Source organism: Haliotis cracherodii, unplaced genomic scaffold (genome assembly GCF_022045235.1).
Source record: "Haliotis cracherodii isolate W230 unplaced genomic scaffold, xgHalCrac1.p SCAF_13, whole genome shotgun sequence".
Lineage (NCBI taxonomy): Eukaryota > Metazoa > Mollusca > Gastropoda > Lepetellida > Haliotidae > Haliotis > Haliotis cracherodii.
In genome coordinates this window covers 20,912,827-20,939,659 of record NW_027266268.1, presented here as the reverse complement: position 1 = coordinate 20,939,659, position 26,833 = coordinate 20,912,827, and the positions used below count along the sequence as shown (strand labels likewise).

Below are 26,833 nucleotides of genomic sequence, written 5' to 3'. Positions count from 1 at the left end.
TAGACAAATGATATGATAGATGTATATACCATGAATAACTGCAAGTTTACACTCATGGGGAAGACGACTCTATGTAACCGCCGCTGTGTTGATGTTTACTGCGGTTAACACAATTATTACATCAAGCGTGGACACATAAACTATAAGTGTTCTGAATGCGGGATAGGGGTTAAAGGTCATTATTGTTTATGTAAGAAACATGGTGCTGATAGGGTCAGGAATCAGATTATTTATGCTAGGAAGAGAGATTACATCAATGAGAGGAATAGGTTGGGGAGGATACGTATTTAGATATATGAAAACAACCAATTAGACAAATGAATCATTTTGCATATACCATTCAACCACAATGGTTTTTGTCAGAGAGTTAAAAGCTATGGCAAAGCAACGTGGTCTACGTGGATATTCTCGAATGAGAAAAGCTGAATTGATTACCTTACTCGGTTTGGAACCACCCCAGACTGTTAGAGAACTCAGAGTTCGAGCGAGAAACAGTGGGCTGAGAGGTTATTCTCGAATGAGAAGAGCTGAATTGATTGCTTTACTAGATAATAATCAACAAGACGAGGATGATGATAATGATAATCAACAACAACAAGAATTAATATTTGTACCCACATCCGCCGGCGTTGGTAAATATCTAAGAGGTTGGAAGATGGATATTAATTCCAACATGGATGTTAACGATATTAAGCCCATCATATCGAGTAAAATTAACGAGGAATTAGATGATTTACAAAGTATAAAATACCAGCTGACGATTAAAATGACATTGAGTAAAAGTAACGCAGACGATAGTACCGAATATACCGAACCATATTTCCGAAGCAATCAAGAAGTTATAACCGAATCCGATACTATAAACGCATCATTAGATACATCAATTCAGAGGATACAGGAAACTTTAGAACGCTGGACTAATAGAGGTTCGGGTTGGGGTGTGGATAGAATCGATAGTTTATATTTAGATATAGCGAATTATATGCCCTTCAAAGGTGGATCTTATATAGATTTACCCCCGTATTATAAGAAGAAAAAAGCCATAATTAACGTAAAAAATAAATCCGATGACTGTTTAAGAATGATGATAAGATCTGCATTGTTCCCCGTAGACAAGCATCCGGATAGACCTTCTAGCTATCCCCAAAACGATGGACTCAACTTCGATGGTATAGACGAACCTACACCAATATCACAAATTGATAAGGTGGAAAAGCAAAATAATTTAGCTATAAATGTTTTCGGACATTCTAAAGGAATTGTTGTACACAGGATAAGCTCCGCTCCGGAACATATTCCCAGAATCAATTCATTTCTGATCGAAAAAGATGGAAAAAATATCATTATACGTGGATAAAGAGTTTAAACAGGCTATTATACGATCAAACAAAACATGCTAGAAAGAAATATTTCTGCGAAAGATGCCTGCATGGGTACAGCAGACAAGATCTATTAGAAGCGCATAAAGAAGACTGTAGAGGTGTTGGACAGACCGCTATCAGGATCGATATGCCTAAAGAGGGGAAAAATATATTAAAATTTGAACATTATTGTAATCAAATGCCAGTACCGTACGTAATTTACGCCGACTTCGAAGCGCTTATCAAACCCATAGAAAATACCGAACGCAATAATCAAGAGAGTAGTTTTACGTACAAAACTCAAGAACATATTCCTTGTGGGTTTGGATATATAGTTGTAAGGTATGATGGGAAAACAAACACTCCCGTGATTTACAGAGGTCCCGATGCAGCGGGAAAGTTCCTAGACTATCTACAAAATGAAGAGAGAATAATCAGGGAAGAATTATCGTGTAAGAAACCCATGCGTATGACGATAGATGATTGGAGGGCCCACAAGAAGTCAACGAGTTGTCACGTTTGTAATAAACCTCTGGATGGGGATTCCGTAAGAGATCATTGTCACGTCACGGGTAATTATCGGGGAGCCGCTCATAACGAGTGTAACTTGAAACTAAAAATGAATGCTCAAACAATACCCATCCCCGTTGTATTTCATAACCTTAGAGGATACGATTCACATCTCATTATGCAAGCTATCTCAAAGACCGACGGCGGTTTAACATGCATTCCTAACAACATGGAAAAATACATATCGTTCTCGTTGACTAAACCTATACATTATAGGGACAAGGATGGGAAATCTAGAATAAAGCAAAGTAATGGGCTTAGATTCATAGACTCCGTACAGTTTCTGTTATCTTCCCTGGACAATTTAGCTAAAGCGAACAATCCCGATGACTTCGCCATAACAAATCAATATACCGATAAGATAACTCGTCATTTGTTGCTGAGAAAAGGTGTATATCCTTACGAATATATGGATGATTGGTCTAGATTCGAAGAAACTGAATTACCACCCCTCGAATCATTCTATAGTAACTTAACGGAATCTAGAATAACAGATGCCGATTATGAACACGCTCTGACGGTCTGGGATAAATTAGGTTGTAAGAATTTAGGCGATTATCACGATCTGTACTTAAAAACCGATGTACTGTTACTAGCTGATATATTCGAGATATTTAGAAAGACGTGTTTAAAACAATACGGCTTGGACCCGGCATGGTACTATTCCAGTCCCGGACTATCGTGGGATGCATTGTTGAAGAAGACTGGCGTAGAACTAAAACTACTCACAGATTACGATATGCACTTGTTTATTGAGAAAGGATTAAGAGGTGGTATATCGATGGCAGCGAAAAGGTATTCCAAGGCTAATAATAAATTAGTGGAAGGATACGATCCGAGTAAACCCGACACGCATATATTATATCTCGACGCTAACAATTTGTACGGATGGGCTATGAGTCAACCTTTACCCACGGGTGGTTTTGAATGGGTCAATGTGAATGATATCAATAATAATGATGAGAATAAAGGGTACATACTAGAAGTTGACCTAGAATATCCAAGTTCGTTACATAAAGATCATAACAGTTACCCGCTAGCTCCCGAAAGATTAATGGTTAATAAAGATTGGATGTCAGAATATCAACGCTCCTTGATGGGTAATAGTAGGTTAGCTAACGTAGAAAAACTCGTACCAAATTTGATGGATAAGACAAAATATATAGTTCACTACAGAAATCTCCAGTTGTATCTATCGTTAGGTATGAAACTTAAGAAAATACACAGAATTCTAAAGTTTGATCAAAGCCCTTGGATGGAGCCCTATATAAGGCTGAACACAGATTTAAGAAAGATAGCCACCAGCGATTTCGAAAAGAATCTGTATAAGCTCATGAATAACTCGGTATTCGGTAAAACTATGGAGAATCTAAGGAAGCGTGTTGATGTTAAATTAGTCAGATCTAATGAGGAAGAAAGACTCAGGAAACTTATAGCCAGTCCGGCTTTTAACAGAAGCAAGATATTTGATAACGACTTAGCCGCGTTGCATATGCAGAAGAGTAATATAAAATTTAACAGACCGGTGTACGTCGGTATGAGTATTCTCGACTTGTCAAAACACTTAATGTATGACTTTTATTACAACGAACTTAAGAAGCAATACGGCGATAGATGCGAGGTGTTATATACCGACACAGATTCTTTGTTGATGGAAATAAAAACCGAGGATGTGTATAAAGATATGGCAGAAAAAATAGATATGTACGACACGAGCGATTACCCTAAAGATAATCCACTGCACAGCGTAGTAAATAAAAAGGTATTAGGTAAGATGAAGGATGAATGTGCTGGGACTCCTATAGCGGAGTATGTAGGATTAAGACCTAAGATATATTCTATAAAAAAGTCCGATAATGGAGAGATAAGAAAAGCTAAGGGTGTTAAGAAGTATGTTGTAAAAAAGCATATCAAACACGAACAGTATAAAGAATCATTATTCAATGGTAGAACGTTCAAACACGAGATGAACTCTTTAAGAAGTTATGATCATAGGATATATGGATTAAGAATGAACAAGACATCATTATCCCCCTTGGATACAAAGAGATGGATTGATAATGATGGTGTAACTACCTATGCTTATGGTTATGGTGGTAATACCGTACCGTCGGGAACTATGAACAACTCTTCTCGTACAAATGCCCTACCCGGTCCATCTTGAAGATAATAAAGAATAGGCTCTCCTTCTTTCGTAACCAATCGACTAATGTTATACGTCTTAAGGGACCATATGGGATCGGTTGCGCGACGTAGGCCTCCTTCGAGTTCACCTGCCTGGTATAAATATCTTACCCTTACTCTATCCGGAAGTTTTTGTTCTTTGCCTCTCCTCGGTGCTGAAGATTCGGAAGTCACGGATTTCATTTTAATCGCATCGGATGGTTTCTTCCCTATTAATCTTGTTACTTCATTATTCAGCGCTGATACAACGGCTGGTAATCGTGTCACCCATTCGGTTGATCTCAATCGCTCGGATTTCATTTCGATCCCATACTGATAGCCAAACAAACGTTCCGCTAGAGTCCTGTTAAATCTTTCAACAATGGCTTGACTGCGGTGGGCCTCTCTTTCACCACGGACGATTTTGACGTCGTGCTTTGTTAACAGTTTAGTTACCGATCCCATAAACTCGCGACCGGGATCTACTTGAAATAGCTTAGGCCATTTTAGCAGTCCGCGTTTATATATGCGGCTCAGTGCATTAGCTACTTCTGTTGAATCTTTCGAGGTTAATGGCTCAGCCTCTTTGTATCGACTAGCCACATCCACTACTGTTAAAGCGTATTTATACGTTTTGCGTTTTACCTTATCGTGGGGAAGAAACAAGAGGTCAGCCTGATGAACTTCATTCGTCGTAGAAATATCAAACTTCTTCCTCGGTATATAACGCGGTGCCGGTAAATATATTTGCCACAACGCTTGTTTCTTTAACCAATCCTTGGCCACATCTTTAGATACCTTAGCCGCGGTGGCTAATTTTTTTATTGCTCCTACACCTTTCCAATATCCTCGTGGGCTATAGTAAATTTTATTCATTATTAATTAATATTGATGTTTCGTTTAATACAAATCATGACTATCGTTGAATCGCATAGTCATTTACACATAAAAAATGCTACCTGTAGTAGCAGTATAGGTATATGAATCCTGCTCCAGTGGAAGTGGTCCAGAACCCCCATTACCTATAAAAATTTATATCATAGACTCCAGGTGGTGGTCTTTAACTTAATCTCATGACTATCGTTGAATCGCATAGTCATTTTGGCATAAAAAATTCCTCCTGTAGTGGTGGTATAGGTATATGAATCAAGCTCCAGTGGAAGTGGTCCAGAACCATCATTACCTATACTACTGCTGTCGTAGATTTAGGGTGATTTTACGACGTCATGTAAACTAAGAGGGCGTTGTGAAACGGCCTTTAATGCGATGCCATAGGAGGTCGTAGCGCAAAGAGGTTTAATTTTTGTGAAACGGCAATCTCACACATATCCAACTTCTATAAGTTTGACAGCATCATACCCTTGTTCGTGGGTCTCACCAAGGTGATCAACGTCTAAGACCGAAATTTCTAATAATGTTTGCAAACACCCACATGCCAGACTGTTCAATTGCTCTGCAAGAAATTGTCACTTTCTCAACCATTCAGAAATCATCTCCACTGTTGCACCCGACTGTAAATAAACCCCACGTGTAGTGCTATTTATAGATCTGTGACCCGGAAGCGGACTATTTCAAGATGGCGGCGAGGAGGACGGCTGGAAGTGAACGACATTAAATTTGCTTGTTTAATCAAATACAGGTTTGCGTAAGTTCAGTTTCACAATTCAAGTTGACGATTTGTTAACTGCTATCCTTTAATCAGCTTAAAGCTGGAGCTAAACTGATTTAATAGTACCGTTATTTATGAACCAGTTAATTTCCATCACATCAGCTGTCCGAGTGTCCGACTGACGGATCGGGTGTTTACAGTTTAGAAAGCTGTATCTACGTCTCTGTTCAGCTGCTAAACAGAAGGAGTGTGTTAGACTAGTAGCTGATTTGTACTACCTGGACCCTTGAATGTTTGTCCTGGATGTTTTGTATGAGTTTTCTAGTGGGTGCGGTAACCAGTAACTGATGGTATGAAACGCGGGGATACTTGTGGTGTCGGCTACCGGCAGAAAGGGGTAGATATATCTGAAATATCTATAAAATTACTATTTATTTCCAACTTACATCGGGCATTACTTCAGGCTTTCCTCCCACACGAAGCTGACACGCCGCAATACCTGGAATACTGTTAAATTGGTTGGTTTGTTGTTTAACACCGCACTCAGCGATATGACGGCGGTCTGTAAATAATCGAGTGTGGACCAGACATTCCAGTGATTAATATCATGAGCAGCGATCCATGTAATTGGGATTGATGACATGCATCAACCAAGTCAGCGATCCTGACCATCCGATCCTGTTAGGCGCCTTTTATGACAAGCATGGGTTGCTGAAGATCTGTTCTACCCCGGAATCTTAACGGGTCGAATACTGTTAAAAGCAGGTTAAACCCAACTCACTCACTCAGATGTCCTCAGATATTAAGATACTGAGGTATCAGTTTTGATGAGATTGCTCCCATGTGCATCCAAAGAGATGAACATAATGCTAATTTGATTAATAAATGCACTTATTTTAAAAAAAGTACCTTTGTATTCAATTATTGAAATCGACATGTTAAAATAACTTATATGTTGACTTTGCAGCTTAAAAAATAAAATTAAAATCCAATTGATTGAGTTGGCGTCTTTCATATTGTGACAATCATGAAATCTGATTTTGCAGATCACCATGGCAATGATGGATGATGTTGATTTCCTCATCTCACACATTCGAAACTCCTTCATCACGAGTGACGACACCGGCATGTGTGAGCTGATCATAGAAATGGATGAGGCGGAGAGGGTGGACACACGGACACAGTCATTCAGCACATACGCTCAATGGTAAGCAGTGTTGGAAAATACCAGGGCTATGTGATATCACCCGCATCATGCAGGGATACAACTTGACTTTGATCAAGTGCCAAGTGCACGTCTGAGACCTGCATCACATTTGGGCTTTCCTCCCACGCTGACACACCGTGACATAACTGCAATACTGTTAAAAGCGGCGTTAAACCCAACTCACTCACTCACTCACTCCTTTAGAGAGTTGGTCAGATTCAGTCCGAGAGCAGTTTCAAATCTGAACCAAAGACATTTTTTGATAATACTGATCCAAACTTAAACATGAACTGTCAAACAACTTATCCAGATGCACTGATGCAGTGGATGTGTACTGTGTTTATATCATGTATATAGGGTAGCTCTTTCAGATATCATCTTCACGGGCAAGGGAGTAACTGACTGTAAAAGTCAAGTTTCCACCCTTGCCGAACTAGGCTGGAATTTCTGGGCTCGATTTTCGTGATTGTAGCGCCACCAGTGGCTATTATCAGTTATGTCCCTTTTAATCATCTCCTTTGGACCAATCAGATCCCACCTCTCGTAACCAAATGGCGGCGCTCAGTCAGATTTCGATTTCACTGCGAGATTTTGATTGGACTATGCATAGACTCGTTAGTCCAGCCAAAATGTTACTCCAAAATACCAGCCTAGTTCGGCATGGGTGGAAACTGGACTTTTATAGTCAGTTAACTCCCTTGCCTAGGGAAGATGGATGTAGCCTTGTGCTTAATGTGTTCACCAATCACGATTCCCAACAATGGTACAATGGGTGAAGCCCATTTCTGGTGTCATCTGGTGATATTGCTGGAATATTGTTGAAAGCGGTGTAAAACCATACTCACCCACTGTCTTAACATGATCTGGGATGTGCTAGGATTTTTCAAATAATGCAAGGAAACCTACTCAAATTAGCAGTACTGTTGCAATTCTATTTCAATCAGTGTTACCGGTTCAGAAACCCTGCCACCCTGTGATATCAGCGAAATCAGCTCAAGTGAGTGAGTGAGTTGGGTTTTACACGGCTATTTCAGACATATTACTGTAGGGGAACACCAGTATCTGGCTTCAAACATTTTACCCTTCTGGGGTATCAAACCTGGGTCTTTGATGTGATGAACAATGCTTTAACCACCACCACACCTCAACTACAGCTCACATACCACCCTGAGCATGACTTTGAACCTCGACTCGATTTCTGAATTTGTTCGGTTTCACTAGTCTGCAAATTGATCAGAGTGGCCATGTATGTGATGGTGAAAGTAGTAGTCAACCAGGCAGTGTCACCTGTCCTTGTGCTTGTCAGACTAGTGTATTGATATCAGTTTCAAACCCTGGTCACTCTGGCTCAGGTGGAACATATCTGTGTCAGTCTGTTGTGGTCTAATCTTGTCGTGTCTGGACGTATCTGTGTCAGTCTGTTGTGGTCTAACATTGCTGTGTCTGGACGTATCTGTGTTAGTCTTGCTGTGTCTGAACTTATATGTGTTGGTCTGTTGTGGTCTAATCTTGTCGTGTCTGAACATATCGGTCGGTCTGTTGTGGTCTAATCTTGCTGTGTCTGGACGTATCTGTGTTAGTCTGTTGTGGTCTAATCTTGTTGTGTCTGAACATATCTGTGTCAGTCTGTTGTGGTCTAATCTTGTCGTGTCTGGACGTATCTGTGTTGGTCTGTTGTGGTCTAATCTTGTCGTGTCTGAACATATCTGTGTTAGTCTGTTGTGGTCTAATCTTGCTGTGTCTCAACGTATCTGTGTACGTCTGTTGTGGTCTAATCCTGCTGTGTGCTGCAGGAACAAGTGTGATTCCCCTCCGAGCCCGGTCGACAGTGGTTTGGACACTTCTGATGAGCTGTCCCACTCCTATGACATTCTGCCTGACATGGACTATGGTAAGTACTCACAGCTAGTTGCTTCTTGGACTTTAAAAAAATTGAATAATAAAAAGTGGAAACAAAATAATACCGGAAATGAACTACCGGTATATATATTTGTTTCTGTTTTTCAAAACTAAAATTGTGCAAGGCAGGCAAGGCTTACTAACACTGTTCACGTGTCAACATTTTGAAGAACAAAGAGTGTGAAATGTCTTTTGGGTTATTTTTAATCTACCAACCAGGATCTTTCTCAGGGAAAATCACTGAGTAGTATGAGAGTCATGTTTTTGTAACAGTCAACACTGGTCACTATTCAGTCAATTTGTAACAAGGCTCAGACCAGGGCCCACTTTCACAAAGCGATCTTAGCGCTAAGACTATTGTAAGCCTGTGCTAAAGTATGGGAGTTACGATCATCTTAGCACTACGATCGCTTTGTGCAAGTGGGCCCAGGTCAACAAACAAGGGTTGTCCATGAAACTTTCTAAACTGGCCATGCTGTAATTTACGGCTGATTAGTTATGTTCCCATTAGTTCTCATTAGCCAGGCAAGGCAGTGGTTAACAACACGAGCAACTATCTACATTGTCGGTTGTGGTGAATCGCTGCATGATTGCTGGTCTGGCATAAAAAAATAATTTCCTCACTCACCCAACATCATCACACAGGTCACATTCAGCCTGCGACATTACCAGTCTGTGCCGAAACCTTTGAGTCCACTGGTCCAAACTCCAAACTCATCCGTATTTATAATTTTCAGCAGACTTCTGTGTTAAAAAACAATTTTACGAGAGTTTAAACATGTTAATGGCTCTTACAAAATCTTTCTACATTTGGGCTTCGGACAAGTGGCTAAACATGTTGATATCTCAGATTGTATTACTGAGTGTAGCGGTCGGTTTCTTTCCTTCTGTGGAGGTAATTGTTGGCTCTGTGGTTGCAGGTGCCCACCGGCGCCGCTCCAACACGGCCCAGCGCCTGGAGCGCCTGAAGAAGGAGAAGCGGAACCAGTGTAAGGTGAAGACGGTGTCCTGGAAGGATGCACAGACCAACTACTCAGGTGAAGACATTACATCACAAGTCAGGGCCGTCGTTGTGAAAACCATGCATGGATGCCATTATTTAGCACCAGGTTTACATAAAGAAATTCCAAAAGTGGAATTTAAAATATTCATTATAAAAAAAAATCTATAATACTTATGTTAGTTTTACATGATCATGTTTTTTTACCTTGCATTTACTTTTTTTATTTTTCTGTAAATTGACTAAAATTAGGATTTGATAATAATCATAATTTTGGACATAGTTTCAAATCCTGGATAATCTTCTGTGGATGATTCCTATCGGAATAGCTGTTTATATCTCAGTGTCAGCAATGGGAGAACCTTGTTTGAACGCCACTATGGGTGACAAGCAAGGGTTGTATAGTTTCCAAAAATATTGTCATACTATTGCAATACAAGGGAATCTGTCTGAACTAAATTTACTTGAGTGGAATCGAAAGTTTAGACAATGGTCCAGATTAGTGAGATTTAGCAGAGTTGAATGCCTTTTTCTTTTTGACTGACTTTCAAATCTATTAACATGATAAACTGAAAAAATAATTAAGTGTAGCCTAATTATCAAAGCCACCCATGGACAAATGTAAGAGTTTCAGCATGGTTCTCATGTTAATGTTGGGCGACATTGTGTTAACATCTGGTCCTGCTTCAGCTGAGGAAAAGGGGCACCTGTTTGAGAAGAAGGAGGTGCCTCCAATCACAGTGAAGGAATCAACAAGGAAGGGCAGCTTCCTCTCGCAACAGCTGAACACGCATGGAATGAAGGGAGATAACCCATTCACAGAATATGCCAAGTTTGATGGCAGGGTAGGTGTTTTGTGTTGATTATTATGTCTGAAAAGACTATATCTTTTTTTAATCTGAATTGTGATGTTCTTAGAGAGAATTCATATCAATTCATTGATATTTACCCTATGTTGGTCAATGGTTACACAACAAGTCGCTAATGTTTGCAATTCTTTCTGATGATGCACACATTCCTTTGACTTGCACATCTTTGAGTAAAGTTGAAGTGAGTGAGTGGGTGAGTTGCGTTTTCACTGCGTTTACATCTTCCAGTTATATCACGGGATGTGGGATGAAAGCCCAAAGTGATGCTTGTAACACTATGAGCATAGAAAAGGTCCCAAGCAACATTTGACTTAATGTACCTGTCGGCCCGTGAAGATCCAGGGTAGAATAGGTCTTCAGCAACCCATGCTTGCCGTAAGAGGCAACTAATGGGATCGGGTGGTCAGACTTGCTGACTTGGTTGATGCATGTCATCGATCCCAATTGCGTGGATCGATGCTCATGATATTAATCACTGGATCATCTGGTCCAGACTCGATTATTCACAGACCGTCGTCATATAGCTAGAATATTGCTGAGTGCGGCGTTAAACAACAAACCAACCAACTAATGTACCAGTCCTTGTTTAAGCCCCTTAATGCCGAGAGCGCCAGGCTGGGTAACAACAACTACCATCTTTACGTCATTTGGTGTGACACAGCCAGGGATCAAACCTGCAACCTTCTGTTCTCCAGACAGACGCTCAATCCACTTAACCAGAGAGGCAGTCACCAGTAAATGAGATGTAATGGAATTGTAATATATCAGATATATCAAGGATACATTCTTACTCAACTGACATTTTAAAAATTTCAGGCCAGTGCAGGTATTGCAACAAAGAAAATCGACATTTTCCTTACGATGGCACCCGCAGAGAGTCGAGCCTATCCAATGCCGGTGGTTGTCGTGGCAACAGCAAAAGTGGAGGAACTGATTGGTCTGATTTGCTGGCAGTACATGCATGAGGCACGAGAACCAAGGATGATGTAAGAGCTTACTTTGTCTTGTTTGTTTGGGGTGAAAACAATTCTGGAATATTACTGACATGACTGTTGGGCAATGGTGATTTGGATCCTCTGCCTCGGTCAGATAATATTGAGATTTCTCTTTAACACTGACAGCTTCACAAATAGAAATATTTTTTCTGTTGCAAGACCTTCAGCTTACTGGTACAGATTCATCATCAAAATAATTTGTGTACTGGTATTCTGTAGGGCTAGGACGTTACACCAGCTGTGTGATCTGATACGTATCACAATACCATGCTCACAATCTGATACATATCACGATTCTTGCATGTGCTCTTATCTGTGGTGTTTAAGCCGTCAGAAATAAGACTATGGCCAAATACCTGATACACTGATGATTTTCAGTTGGCAGTGTCAAGTATGGCACAATGGATGAAATGTTTATGTTTTCACGAATAATTGCCACTCCTAATTATCCGCCGCCCCAAAGAAGTTGGGGGATATTAAATAGGTTCCGTCCCTCCGTGCGTCTGTGTGTGTGGGTGTCCCGAAATCGTTTCCGGAGCATAATTCATAAACCATTAAAAATATTTCTCTACAAAACTTTGCATGTCTGTCAGACTCATGCCAAACTGGTGCTTTTTGCTATTTAGAAATTTTAGAAATTTTTATTTTTTTACATTTCCATGACAACAAGTTGGACTGGTTCTATAAGGGTGGTGTTCGTTTCCGGAGCGTAACCTCAAAAACTGTTATACTTTCTGACAAAACTTGGCATGTCTACCAGGCACATACTGAACTGGTGCCTTTTGATATTTAGCACTTTTAAAAATTTTAAATTTTTTACGTTTCCATGGCAACAAGTTGGCCTTAGAAAACAGTAAGGGTAGGGTTCGATTACGGATGAAATTTTCCACATCTATCAGACACATGCAGAATTGTTGCCTTTTGCTATTCATGAATTTTAGAAATTTATTTAAGTAATAACACAACTCATTACAAATACAGTTACATATTCCATCATAAACCGCAGAAGGCAAAACAACACCAGTAATAACTTATTTAGTCCTGCAATTAGGCCATTTACAAAAAGATCCAGTGAACATAGTTCACAGGAGCTAATGCATTGCACACAACTGGACATGTCATATTGGCGGGGGATATGAGTATTTCATGCTTGTTAATGTTTGGTGTAACAGTTATAAAGCAAACATTTAAGGCAAGAAACGATATTTTTCGCTTAGTGTGCAGCTGTGATCGATACTTGTATCAAGAAGTACAAAATTGTGATGCATCGATGTATCATCCTATGACTAATATTGTGACAGATGATGTAACCATTGTTACTACTTTAATTAGCCACGTTAACATTTCATTTCTGATAGTTGGTTTGTTGTTTAACGCTCACTCAGCAATATTCCAGCTATATGACGGCGGTCTGTAAATAATCGAATCTAGACCAGACAATCCAGTGATTAATATCATGAGCATCGATCCACGCAATTGGGATCGATGACATGCATCAACTAAGTCAGCGAGCCCGATCACCTGATCCCGTTAGTTGCTTTTTACGACAAGCATAGTCACCTTTTACGGCAAGTATGGGTTTCTAGCCATTGTATTGATACCATGGTGCTGGTTACAGAGAGGACACTGGTGTCTACTGGCTGCACATCGCTGAGGATGACGGCGAGGTTGACATGGACTTCCCCAGCCTTGACAAAAGGGAACCCGTGTCAAAGTTTGGTTTCTCAAAGCTGGCATTAGTTGAGAGGGCACCTGCTCACCCAACACCAAAGAAGTCACTTGTAGTGACAGTGTAAGTATTGTTTGTTCATTGTTTAACGCCGCTCTCTGCAATATTCCAGATAAATTATGGCAGTGACTTAATAATCCAGTCTGGACCAGACAATCTGGTAATTGACATCATGAGCATCAATCCACGCAATTGGGATAGGATGACATGCATCAACCAAGTCAGTGAGCCTGACCACCCGATCCCGTTAGTCGCCTCTTATGACAAGCATAGTCACCTTTTATGGCAAGCATGGGTTGCTGAAGACCGATTCTACCCAGTTCTTCAAGGGTCAACAGTGTAGGTAAAACATCACATGGGTAAAACAATTACTAGCAGTCACAATATGAGTCAAATGCAGTTACTAGTAGCCACAATGTGAGTCAAATGCAGTTACCAGTAGCCACAATGTGAGTCAAATGCAGTTACTAGTAGCCACAATGTGAGTCAAATGCAGTTACTAGCAGTCACAATGTGAGTCAAATGCAGTTACTAGTAGCCACAATGTGAGTCAAATGCAGTTACTAGTAGCCACAATGTGAGTCAAATGCAGTTACTAGTAGCCACAATGTGAGTCAAATGTAGTTACTAGTAGCCACAATGTGAGTCAAATGCAGTTACTAGCAGTCAGAATGTGAGTCAAATGCAGTTACTAGCAGTCAGAATGTGAGTCAAATGCAGTTACTAGCAGTCACAATGTGAGTCAAATGCAGTTACTAGCAGTCAGAATGTGAGTCAAATGCAGTTACTAGTATCCACAATGTGAGTAACACAAGCAGACATTTGGATGATGTATTGCAATAAAGGGAGATAATCAAGATGCTGTTGTCTTCCATCACAGGTGTATTTTTGTCTCAACCAACACAATACAGTATTGACAGCATGTACAGTAAACAAGAGATATTAATCAAATTGCAAGTGAATCTGTGGCATTTTAATTGCTAACCAAGCAATTAGTGGAGAGTTCATGTTGCTATTAACAAACAATTAGGCCACGCCCACTAATGAATAACTGTTTTCTGATTTATCAAAATGATAATAGAATAGGTGGTGCTTGTGTTGCATTATTGTGCTGAATGATGGCACTGGTTGTTTCCCATAGTCTACAATATTTGTGTGTTAATGATTAAATAATCAGTCTGTGAAGTTATTATTGTTGACGTATTTGTTTTTTAAGAATTTACTTCAATATGTTTGGTGTTTTATGGGTTATAGTCTTAAAAACAATGTGCACACTTTTTGTAAATCTCTGATGCAGATTTGCACCGTATGCACACCAGTTTTTACGTTAAACACTTATACCTTAACACATAAGTATTGAAGTCATGTCCCAAGTATTCAGCATATTGTGAAATATTGAAGTCATGTCCCAAGTATTCAGCATGTTTTGCAATATTGAAGTCAATTCTCAAGTATTCAGTATGTTTTGTGTGGGTAACGTTTGCTTCATACCGCATCAGATATGTTGTAGAAAGTGCAGTATAGTTATGTAGGTGATGTGTTATCATTACACATACTGTAAATCGGAAAAGTTTTGCCAGCAGGAAAGTACTGCAACAACTGCCAGTGGCTACACACTCGTAATACTTTCATGACACAGTTATATTTGCAGTCCAACAATTAACACAATGGGGAAGGAGGCAGATTTCTCTTAGTCACTTCTACACATTGTCAACCAGCCAGTGCATGATTAAGGACGTAACCCCTCACATCCAGTTTCCTTAATTAGACATTGTCACTCAGTGTCAAAAGTTCTGTCTCCTGCCACGTCTAGTCAAATTGCTTACATCACTCTGAGTGAGTGAGTGAGTATGGTTTTACGCCGCTTTTAGCAATATTCCAGCAATATCACGGCGGGGGACACCAGAAATGGGCTTCACACATTGTACCCATGTCGGGAATCGAACCCGGGTCTTTGGCGTGACGAGCGAACACTTTAACCACAAGGCTACCCGACCGCCCCTACATCAGTCTGAGCAGTCCAGACATAATGTTAGATATACACGCTGCACCAACCTTCCTCGACAATTACAACACATGCAGGGGTGGTCGGGTAGCCTAGTGGTTAAAGCGTTTGCTCGCCACCCTGAAGACCCGGGTTCGATTCCCGACATGGGTACAATGTGTGAAGCCCATTTCTGGTGTCCCCTGCTGTGATATTGCTGGAATATTGCTAAAAGCGGCGTAAAACCATACTCACTCACTCACTACAACACATGCATCTATAGTGAAAATATCACTGCCTGACTCTGAGCCAACTTTTCATCACGCCACTTACTTCTCATAAAACATAACATTTACAGAAGTATTGCTTTGATCTTCGGTAATCTCATCAACAGGATATCGCAAAACATCCACTCACAATAATATAATGGCGCATAACTTTCCAGATTCACAGTATTTGAATTTACATTAAATCGTGTGATGAATTGATAAAAATGCAAATTACATTACTGTATTTGTTAATAAGCACCCAGGGTGCTCTCAAAATTAGAAATAGGGGGCTATTATTAGAATATTATTTTGGTGAAAAACAACAGAGCTGAAAGATCGTAAATTTCGTGGTTTATGCTGAGAGCCTGAAATATTTATGTACGAAAGATATATTTTTCCAGAATTTAATTTCCCATAATTAAGGATGCATACATCCTAAACACACATATTATACATGAATAAATAAGTTTTGTGTACATTGATCAATCAGAAGGATTGCTAATTGGGATTGTTCACTAGCCAATATATTAGCAAATATCGCCGTGGCACTTATTAGAGCGGGGTGCTTATTACGTCGAATATGGTAAGTCGTGTTATGACTTTATTAAAATCCAAATTTAGGTTGTCGATACAATATAGTGTTATTGACAACTATGCTGAGAACCCACATGTATGAGAGTCCATGTTTCGTATGTTTGTAGAAATGTTCCGAGTCGAGGGTTCAACAAGTTCCAGGTCGCCAACATCAACATTCCTATGAAAGACATCCTCAACAAAGTCCTCAAGCGGCGCAAGATCAAAGTGAAGCCGGGTAGGGGAATATTGTGTCGTATCCACTGCGAGTGGATGGTTATATTATCTATCCACTGTGTGTTCCATTTGGTGAGGGAAGTATATCTGTTTGAAACATTCAGTGTAATTCCATTCCCAATGTTGCATGCTAGACTTAACTGACATTTCTGTTCAAGGTCGCCAATTTCCAATTTATGTCATTCAGTCGCAAGTTGTGTTTTCCATCTGGGAATTCACCATCTTTAGAATTACTGCAGGTTTCAGAACATTGTCATGGTTAAGATCAATGCTCAAGATAAGCTGCGTATCTGCGTAAAAAGTAAAATGAAATACAAGCGTATCAAATACGCAACTAACATTATAGATACCCTTCAAAAATAAAACTTGTGAGTATCATCAAAATATTGTGAAGTAACCCTGCGTATTCGATTAGTAACTCAGCAACTTATTTTGAAATTATAAACGGGCATTCCGTCAACCTTGCCAAACTCCACGATGACAGTTACATCATGATCATTTGCCATCACACTTTCTTTTGGAAGTATCGTGGTATTTTTTAGTCCTATAAAGCCCTCGAACCCACACAACACTAGTTTGCAGGGACTAGATGAATAGTTTTTTAAATAATAAACTTAAATACCCACATGTGTAAAAACTAGTGGGTAACAGAAACTTGAATACCCAGATAGAATTACTGATACCCAATGATTTTAATGCATGGGTAAAATATCCACAACACCAAAAGCTTATCTGGAGCTCTGTAAGATTCCCTGAAGTCAGGTGTGCCACTCTAGCCTGAGCGCCTTGGACCCCGAAACCTATTCCAGAGTCTAAAGAACTGACATATGGATAGACAGCAACATGTCATGCGTTTGATATCCCCCACAACGCGTTATGCTGGAGCCAGTGGAGGGGTTGTTAAAATGGACACAGTCCGTTGGAGCGCCTCTGTGCAGATCTTGAAAACTGTACAATATTTCTTCACCAAACCTGATTCATGTATGGGTCTAGTGGTGAAGTGGTGCCTTTTGATGTTTTTGGGATTTTGGTGAATAATATTTTTTTAGTTTCCATGGCAACAGCTTTGACTTAGACTGACAATGGCGGTAGTGCTCATTTCCAGGGCAGATCTTGAAAACATTACAATATTTCTTTACCAAACTTGGCATATAGATAGGCCTAGTTGTGATCTGGTGCCTTTTGATGGTTTGAGATTTTTTCAATAAATATTTTTTTTAGTTTCCATGGCATACAAGGCAACAAGTTTCATACATGCACCTCATCAAAAGTATCGGGCAACCAAATGTAAAGTGTAATTGTGAGTTGATTTTTAATGTAGAGATTTTCAAACGATACTGTGTGTAGACACATCATCTGCATTTAGACTGGTAGCCACATTAACTGCCCAACCTTGTGCATGTGTTTATGCAAGCTGAAGGCACACCTAAGGGTTCTCTATAGAGAAATTCATGTTTAATGACAGAATGTTCTACGTCTTTGGGGGCAGTCGGGTAGCCTAGTGGTTGAAGCGTTCGCTCGTCACGCCGAAGACCCGGGTTCGATTCCCGACATGGGTACAATGTGTGAAGTCCATTTCTGGTGTCCCAAGCCGTGATATTGCTGGAATATTGCTAAAAGCGGCGTAAAACCATACTCACTCACTCACTCACTCACTCTACGTCTTTGCTTCTATTGAAAGTCTGTCCTTGGAACAATTGTAAATGAAATGGCTAAGCCTACTGTCCCAGAAAATCAAAGATGGCAAATCATTGACAAGCACAAAACTGGCATGTCATGTCAGCTATTGTCACCGTGTTGAACATCAGTCATTCTGTAATCAGTTGACTCATCAGAAAACACACATTGACTGGACATGTGAGGGACTTGCCAAGAGCAGGCCATTGACGGAAGACCAGTGCCAGAGCGGACAGGTTTCATGTATGACAGGCAAAATGGCTGCCAACTTCATCTTGCACTGTTCTTCGTCATGACTGACATACCCACAATAGAGTGTCCCTTAGCACCATCAGGCGTCGACTGAATGCACCAGGATTAAGGGGCCAAACGACCAATGAGACGCCCACTCCTCTCTCCCAAAGATATGTGTTTTTTATTGTACCACCACTTGAAGCAAAGAGGAATATCTTATCATTTGCGCAACATCCAGGAAACGGTGGCATGTGATGGCAGCTCAGTGATGGTATGGGGATGTTGCTCCTTTGGTTGTAAATTTGATTAGGTCACAGTTCAGCGGACACTTAATGGCCAAAAGTACCAAGGTACAATATTGGATGATTTTGTTGTTCCTCACTTCGATAACCATGGACTTGTCTTCATGGACGACAATGCCCGACCTCACCGAGCACCAGCTATGACTAACCATCTCCAGAACAACACCATTGAGAGACTCTGCCATGGTCTTCTCAAAACCCAGGGGCGGTCGGGTAGCCCAGTGGTTAAAGTGTTCACTCGTCACGCCGAAGACTCGGGTTCTATTCCCTACATGGGTACAATGTGTGAAGCCCATTTCTGGTGTCCCCCGCCATGATATTGCTGGAATATGGCTAAAAGCGGCGTAAAACCATACTCACTCACTCACTTCTCAAAGTCCAGACCCAATGATGAACCCAATCAAGCATCTATGGAATCAGTTGGGATGTAGAGTTAGAGCCAGGGACCCTCCAGTACAAAATCTTTGAGATATTGACCCAGGCATTGCATCAAGAATGGCAACACATACAATAGTTGAGGATCAGACGTGATCCATGTACAAGGTGGCTACACCAGACACTGACTTACACTGTTGATCATTTAACTGTGACATGGGTACAGCATTACTGAGACATGTTCGTGATGATCTGTCCATCTCATTCCTGACAGTTACCACAGCGATACTGCCTCTATTTATCCCTGGGCCGTCGGGTGGCCTAGTGGTTTCAGCGTTCGCTCGTCACTCTGAAGACCCGGGTTTGATTCCCAACATGGGTACAATGTGTGAAGCCAATTTTTGGTGTCCCCCGCCGTGATATTTACTTTGCACATGCTTATTTTTCTACTATTAATTAAAATTAATGTCTTTGACATTAAGTGAAACGTTTGATAGCTTTTGTTTTGCTTTCGAGGTTCTCCTTACCCATATCTTTTCTGATTATCAAAAAAATGTTGTGGTGCGATACTTTTGATGAGGTGTACATTTATTCTTGACAAGTATTTACTAGGGCTGGCTATCAATATAGATCATAGAGATTGATAATCGCTAACTAAATATCGATCAATTATCGATAAATATTGGAGAAGGAACTTTAAGCAAATAAACAAGAACTGAACATATTTCACACCACTCGTGAGCTGTGACAAATTTATGCATGGATTACTTTGTGGACATTGAGATATAACAAAAACTGTTGTTTTCCGTCTTTGACAATTGACATTATTGACAATGACAAGTCTGTTTCGGTAAATCTAACCTTTATTTCATCGCAATAGTTTATGTGAGTTATTATCAATGACAACAGTTTCATATCGCTAATCGTTAAAATTTCTTCCCATCGGCGATAATTCCAATTATCTATCTTTTTAACCAGCCCTAGTATTTACCATTGCGGGGGATATTTATGACTTAGTCCTGTTTTTTGTTGTAGGGCTGAGTTGCTACCAAGAGAAGCAGAACGAGCCAGGGTCTGTCATTGACCTTGATGACTTAGTCCTGTTGTTTGTTGTAGGGCTGAGTTACTACCTAGAGAAGCAGAACGAGCCAGGGTCTGTCATTGACCTTGATGACTTCGTCCTCCTGTTTGTTGTAGGGCTGAGTTACTACCTAGAGAAGCAGAACGAGCCAGGGTCTGTCATTGACCTTGATGACTTAGTCCTGTTGTTTGTTGTAGGGCTGAGTTACTACCTGGAGAAGCAGAACGAGCCAGGGTCTGTCATTGACCTTGATGACTTGGTCCTGTTGTTTGTTGTAGGGCTGAGTTACTACCTAGAGAAGCAGAACAAGCCAGGGTCTGTCATTGACCTTGATGACTTAGTCCTGTTGTTTGTTGTAGGCCTGAGTTACTACCTGGAGAAGCAGAACGAGCCAGGGTCTGTCATTGACCTTGAGTCCAACCTGGCCGCCACTGACACCATGGAGTTTTGTCTCGTCAGAGAAAACAGTGAGTGCAATATGTGTGTAATATGTAACAGGATGTAGATGTATGTCCCTGGTCTTCCACTAGTTACTGCATTTCTGCGTTACCTGATATGTCACAAACAGTCATGACATTATGAATTGAAAGGAAGAGGCAGAAATAATAAGGATGGCTACCTTTTTGGAGACCTGTGAAGATCCAAGGTAGAATAGGTCTTCAGCAACCCATGCTTGCCGTAAAAAGGTGACTATGCTTGTCGTAAGAGGCGACTAATGGGATCGGGTAATCAGGCTCGCTGACTTAGTTAATGCATGTCATCAGTCCCAATTGTGTGGATCAATGCTCATGATAACAATCCGGACTTGATTATTTACAGACTACCGTCATATAGCTGGAATATTGCTGAGTGCGGTGTTAAACAACAAACAAAAAAAACAAACATTTTGGACCTACGTGAAGTGTCACATTTTCAGTTACAGAAAACATTATAATATTGATATAAAGAGTACACTGCAAATCATGTAATTGAGCGCTAAATTTCTCCAATTTCCTTGTCACGTGTGATCAAGTTTATCCAACAGTTGCCACAGTCGCCTGCCGTGTATGAAGGCATCATTGTAACTTTAGTAACCTTATTGAATAAGATCCGGGGTAGATGCTGTTTTGACCGTGGTTGGTCCTTTTTTGATCCTGTGTTGACTGTGGTTGATGCTGTTTTGACCGTGGTTGATTCTGTGTTGACCTTGGTTGATCCTGTGATGATCCTGTGCTGACCTTGGTTGATTCTGTGCTGACTGTGGTTGATCCAGTGTTAACCGTGGTTGATCCTGTGTTGACTGGTTGATCCTGTGATTATCCTGTGTTGACTGTGATTGATCCTGTGTTGACCATGGTTGATCCTGTGATTATCCTGTGGTTGATCTTGTGATTATCCTGTGTTGACTGTGGTTGATCCTGTGGGATCCTGTTTGACTGTGGTTGATCCTGTGTTGACTGTGGTTGAGCCTGTGATGATCCTGTGTTGACCGTGGTTGATCCTGTGATTATCCTGTGTTGACTGTGGTTGATCCTGTGTTGACTGTTGACCGTGGTTGATCCTGTGTTGACTGTGGTTGATCCTGTGTTGACTGTGGTTGATCCTGTGTTGTAGGTCAGCGGGGGGACATAGAGGAGCTGTACCCGGTGGACTCCTCAGACGTGGCCGAGTCGCTGACCAGTCATCAGTACAAGTCCTACATCGTCAACATGGTGCATAAGCTGAGAACCAACACAGAGGTTCAGCTAGGTAACATTATATATATATATATACGCACTGACTGGGCTCCTAATTAAACAATAGATAGATGGTAACCTATTATGAGTATACTGCAAAAAGGTGACACAGCATAGCATTTATTGGTCATTGAAATGAAATAAACACAAAAGACACACTACGTGAAGTTTGCTTGTAGTAAAATTGTGCATTTATTAACATCAGCAGAGCAGTCATCGTCCAAAACAACATTTCAAGGTGGTGCCAAACGTCCATATTTCTTTACATTCATATTTGAGAATGCCACACATGAGGACCTATAACCTGGGGTATTGTACAGATTTGTACCAGTGTTGGGCTGCCTCCTCATCAGTCAGTTTAAGCCAGTGGGACCACTTCAATTATTATAAACAATGACTATTCAGGGTTTCTGGTGACCATTATTTAGTTATGTTGGATGTAGGGGTGACTATTGGTCTGGAAATCACTATTGTGATAACTATTGAAATCGAAAGAAACTATTACGATAACTATTGAATTTGAAAGAAACTATTGTGATAACTATTGAATTTGAAAGAAACTAATGAAATAACTATTGAATTTGAAAGAAACTATTGCGATAACTATTGAAATTGAAAGAAACTATTGCGATAACTATTGAATTTGAAAGAAACTATTGCGATAACTATTGAAATTGAAAGAACTATTGATATTGCAAGCAACTATTACGATAAATAACGATAGTTTTCAGATGGATTTTAGAGTTGAATTAAACCTTGGAACTGAAGTTTCCTTTGAATGTGATAACCATAACAACAAAAAAGTTTGAGATATGACTGATTTGTTTTTTCTTTTCCCTAATAATTTAGGGACAGAAACTTCCACATTACCATGTGTAAATTACTACCACTCATAATCAAAAGAAAAACAAATTTGAACAGCATTGCATGAATGTTATTGATATGGTAAATACAATCGAAACTATCAATATTCCTAACTGAAATCGATACTATTGATCAGAACTGATTTAACAATCGATATATTGACTTCAAGTGCTTACCAATAGCAACATATCGACATTTAAATTTATCGTGACACCTCTAGTTGGAAGTGTCCTCTTTATCATGTTAATATGGAAGGAAAGCTAAATTCAAGACATTTACGAAATTCTATGCACCCTAGTGTCATTAAATGAGATCATTTTTTGATACGTTAACTCTTTACATGAAGGACTGACAACCTCTCCAAAGAAGATTGCTTCATAACAGATCTGATTTTAATGATAGTGCTCTGCACCCATACTCACTATAAGAGTAGCTCACTGCAGTTGTCTCCCTTTGTTGCCTCCAGGTGTCAGTGGTGAGAAGGTAGAAATAGACCCGGTCACCAACAAGGGCACAGGGAGGTTGTTCAAGCAGAAAGCTGTCACGTACGATGCTGACAACATTGCTGACTGCGATATAGTGGAAAATAGGTCTAACGGTAAGTATATATATCAGACCTCACACACTTAGATTAGTTACTAAGGAACCAACTGTCTGACATTCTGGTGGAGGCCTGGGATTATTTTTGAAAAAATAATTTGTTCCAGAAACAAAAATAAAAAATAAAAAATTTGTTTTCAGGTTTTGCCATAAGAAATTATTTGTTTGCTGGAGATAATAAATGTTATGAAATTTTTTTATATTTTATAATTGTTCATCATCGTCTTTCACAGAAACACAATTTGCATGTTAAAGCAATGACTGAAAAGATTCCTACCAACCTCCAGAATAATCAATGGTAGTTACCTAAACACTGAAGTTTTGTCAGCTTGTGTCTGTTGTAGCTGCCATGTTACATGTGACTTCCAGCATTGAAAGAGACCTGTGGAGATTAGGGGGTATAATGTAGATCCATAGCAACCCGACCCGTGAAGATTCCGGGGTACAATAGGTCTTCAGCAACCCATGCTTGCCGTAAAAGGTGACTATGCTTGTCGTAAAAGGCATAACAGGATCGGGTGGTCAGGCTCGCTGACTTGGTTGATACATGTCATCGATCCCAATTGCGTGGATCGATGCCCATGATATTAATCACTGAATTGTCTGGTCCAGACTCGATTATTTACAGACCGTCGTCATATAGCTTGAATATTGCTGAGTGCGGCTTTAAACAACAAACCAAAACCAACCATAGCAACCCATGCTCGTGCTATTAGATGACTGAAATGAATAGGGTGGTCAAACTTGGTTGATTGCCTGTAGTTGTCATATACTTGTGTGCAGCGATGTTCATGATGTCAATCACTGGATAGTGTGCTCCAGACTCGATTATTTACAGGCCACCTTCATATTGCTGGAATATTGCTGAGTGTGGCATTAAACTTCAAACCCTGGAGGTGTAATTTATAGGAGGTCCGAGATTCACGCAACATCAATAGCTATGCAGGCTATGTTGATGTAAACATCCCATAAGCCCTTTACAGTGTTCATGTTCAATGTGAAATTATAAGAAATAAATTGTATCTACCAGTAACTTCACGTTAATTGAGTGTCTGACCAAGTACAAACTTTTGCATTTATCTTTTCATGTCATCGATTCCAATTGCATGGATCAATGCTCATGATGTCAATCACTGGATTGTCTAGTCCAGGCTCGATTATTTACAGACCGCCATCATATAGCCACAGTATTGCTGAGTGCGGCGTAAAACAACAAACCAACCAACCAACCAATCATACTGTTGTCCACAGTTTTAGTACTAATGCTTAGATAAGCAGTTCTTATTGTTGATTTATTTGTTTATAAGAATTGACTTCAATATGTTTTTACATGAGGGATCCATTAGGATTTTTAAATAAGTGTGGGGCGGTCGGGTAGCCTAGTGGTTAAAGCGTTCGCTCGTCACGCCGAAGACCCGGGTTCGATTCCCGACATGGGTACAATGTGTGAAGCCCATTTCTGGTGTCCCCCGCCGAGATATTGCTGGAATATTGCCAAAAGCGGCATAAAACCAAACTCATTCACCCACTCTTAAATAAGTGACCCTGGCAGGCAAATTGAGAAAAATTGTTATTTGGTTCAAAATTGGGAACTTTTAAAAGTTCATATTTCTTAAACATGTAAAATTCAGAGGAAGCTTGCTTTTAGTGCAATAATATTAAACAAAGCATTAAGACCTGTTATATATATATAACACATTGTAGCATGAATTGGAAAATATTTCATTCCAAATTGGGAATTTTGGGACATTTGCTGCAGACTTTGGGTTTAATATCTGCCTCAGAGCAGGTCTAAGTAAATCCCTGTGCATGTATTTTTGCAGGTGAAAATCGCTACATGCTACACGGAATTACACAAAGTGTGCACATGTTTTTATTTTTATACCTACATAAACACAAAAATGTACTGAAGTCTCAATTAAATGTATGTTCTATTGACAAGATGTTCTGTTTGTAGGCAAGTGTGTGTTCCGGATGATGTACCAGAGTAACCATGACTACAAGCATCATGACTTTGAGGTTGAAGAGGAGGTGGCCAATGAAATTGTTCAGAAAATAAACAACATTCTTGAGCTGAGGCTCAGTCAAACACGTAAAGACTTTGTGGCAAACAGAGAGAGAAAGAGGAAGCGAGACTCACTCAGATACAATTAACACTGGGAGTTGGACAATCCACTGACAAGCAACAACTCGTCATCTCAAAGAGGACCAGATCCAACCTTTGAGATACGTAATGTGCATTAGACAACTGATATTCTATTTGATGGACAACAGGATGGATCCAGGGATTAGTGTAGGATTTCTGAAGTGAAAACCCAGTGTGCTGTTGTATAAAACAACCTTATGGCCCTGTCACACGTATAGCAGTAACGTATGAGAATTTTTGCCAAAACGCCAGCAACGCTGAAACGCGCTATGGATAAGTTAGGTGTAAGTTGTATACGTTAAAAGCATGCTGGTATACGTTGTAGTATGCAGAGGCTTAAAAACATTTTTGTGCATGCACAAAATTTTCGGCGTTATATGTTTGGCATACCTTAGAGGTATGCTCTACGTACGTTTATATACGCCAGATATACATACGGCCATACGGCCCTTTTAGGCACCTTTCTCCTACGCTGAACGCGCTAGTCATACGCTGGCCATACGCTGAACATGCCAGACATAGATGGCAAAATGCTTTTATATGATGTCATAAGTTATGTATAAGTCAGTGATACGCTACTAATACACTAGACATGCGTTACATATACGGTAAACTATCGTTATCTATACGCTATGGATACGCCAGAATCATGGTTTTTCGTATGACGTATGACACGCTAGATGCAAGTTTCTGTGAAACGTTGTAGTGTGACAGGGCCAGTAGCACTACGACTGTCATAAGTCTATGATAAGGTATGGGAGTTACGATCACCTTAGCGCTAAGATCGCTTTGTACAGTGACACTTACAGGAACAGATTCCCCCACTCTTAGTGCCTGTGGGTAACCCCACCAGATAACATCCAGAATGGACCATGGGTTGTCTTTAAAATCAGATGCTTTTTGATTTATGAACTGTGATGTGTTTTTTGTTGTGTTTTAATCCTAGGATACGACAACAACTAAATGAATGTGGTTTGTTGAAACATATATGGGATGTCTTTGATTCTGTGATGTGTATTCTGTGAAATTAAATACAACTATGACTATAATTAACACAGAGATGTTGTTCTTTCACCATCCTAGACTATCCAGGGTATTATATCACAAATATATTATGATAAAAACCGTTCACCCATTTGCCACGGTAGATTCATTTTAGATGTGATGTCACCTTAATTTCTCCTATAAGTAATTGACCACACTGCCATTAACAATGTGCAAAATGAAATTATGGCAGCAGTTGGGTCTATAACATACTGACCATAAAATGTTAGGGATCATGAATATTTTTGGGATATTTTTTTTAATTTGTGTGGTCAGTCTTCGCTACCAAAAAATAAACCCAAAATTATTCAGGATCAAAAACTTTTTCCT

At 40.0% G+C, this 26,833-nt stretch overlaps 1 protein-coding gene across 1 annotated transcript; it reads left to right on the top strand.

Annotated features, from left to right (window-relative positions):
• The first annotated feature begins 5,658 nt into the window (after positions 1-5,658).
• LOC139459726 (target of rapamycin complex 2 subunit MAPKAP1-like) lies at positions 5,659-25,943 on the top strand. The gene is made up of 12 exons (XM_071241369.1): positions 5,659-5,739; positions 6,750-6,910; positions 8,704-8,801; positions 9,730-9,846; positions 10,500-10,654; positions 11,495-11,664; positions 13,292-13,465; positions 16,357-16,466; positions 20,494-20,601; positions 21,728-21,862; positions 23,180-23,311; positions 25,271-25,943. Exons 2-12 carry the CDS (start codon positions 6,756-6,758, stop codon positions 25,465-25,467), a joined length of 1,551 nt encoding a protein of 516 aa, XP_071097470.1. The 5' UTR covers positions 5,659-5,739; positions 6,750-6,755; the 3' UTR covers positions 25,468-25,943.
• The last annotated feature ends 890 nt before the right edge of the window (positions 25,944-26,833 follow it).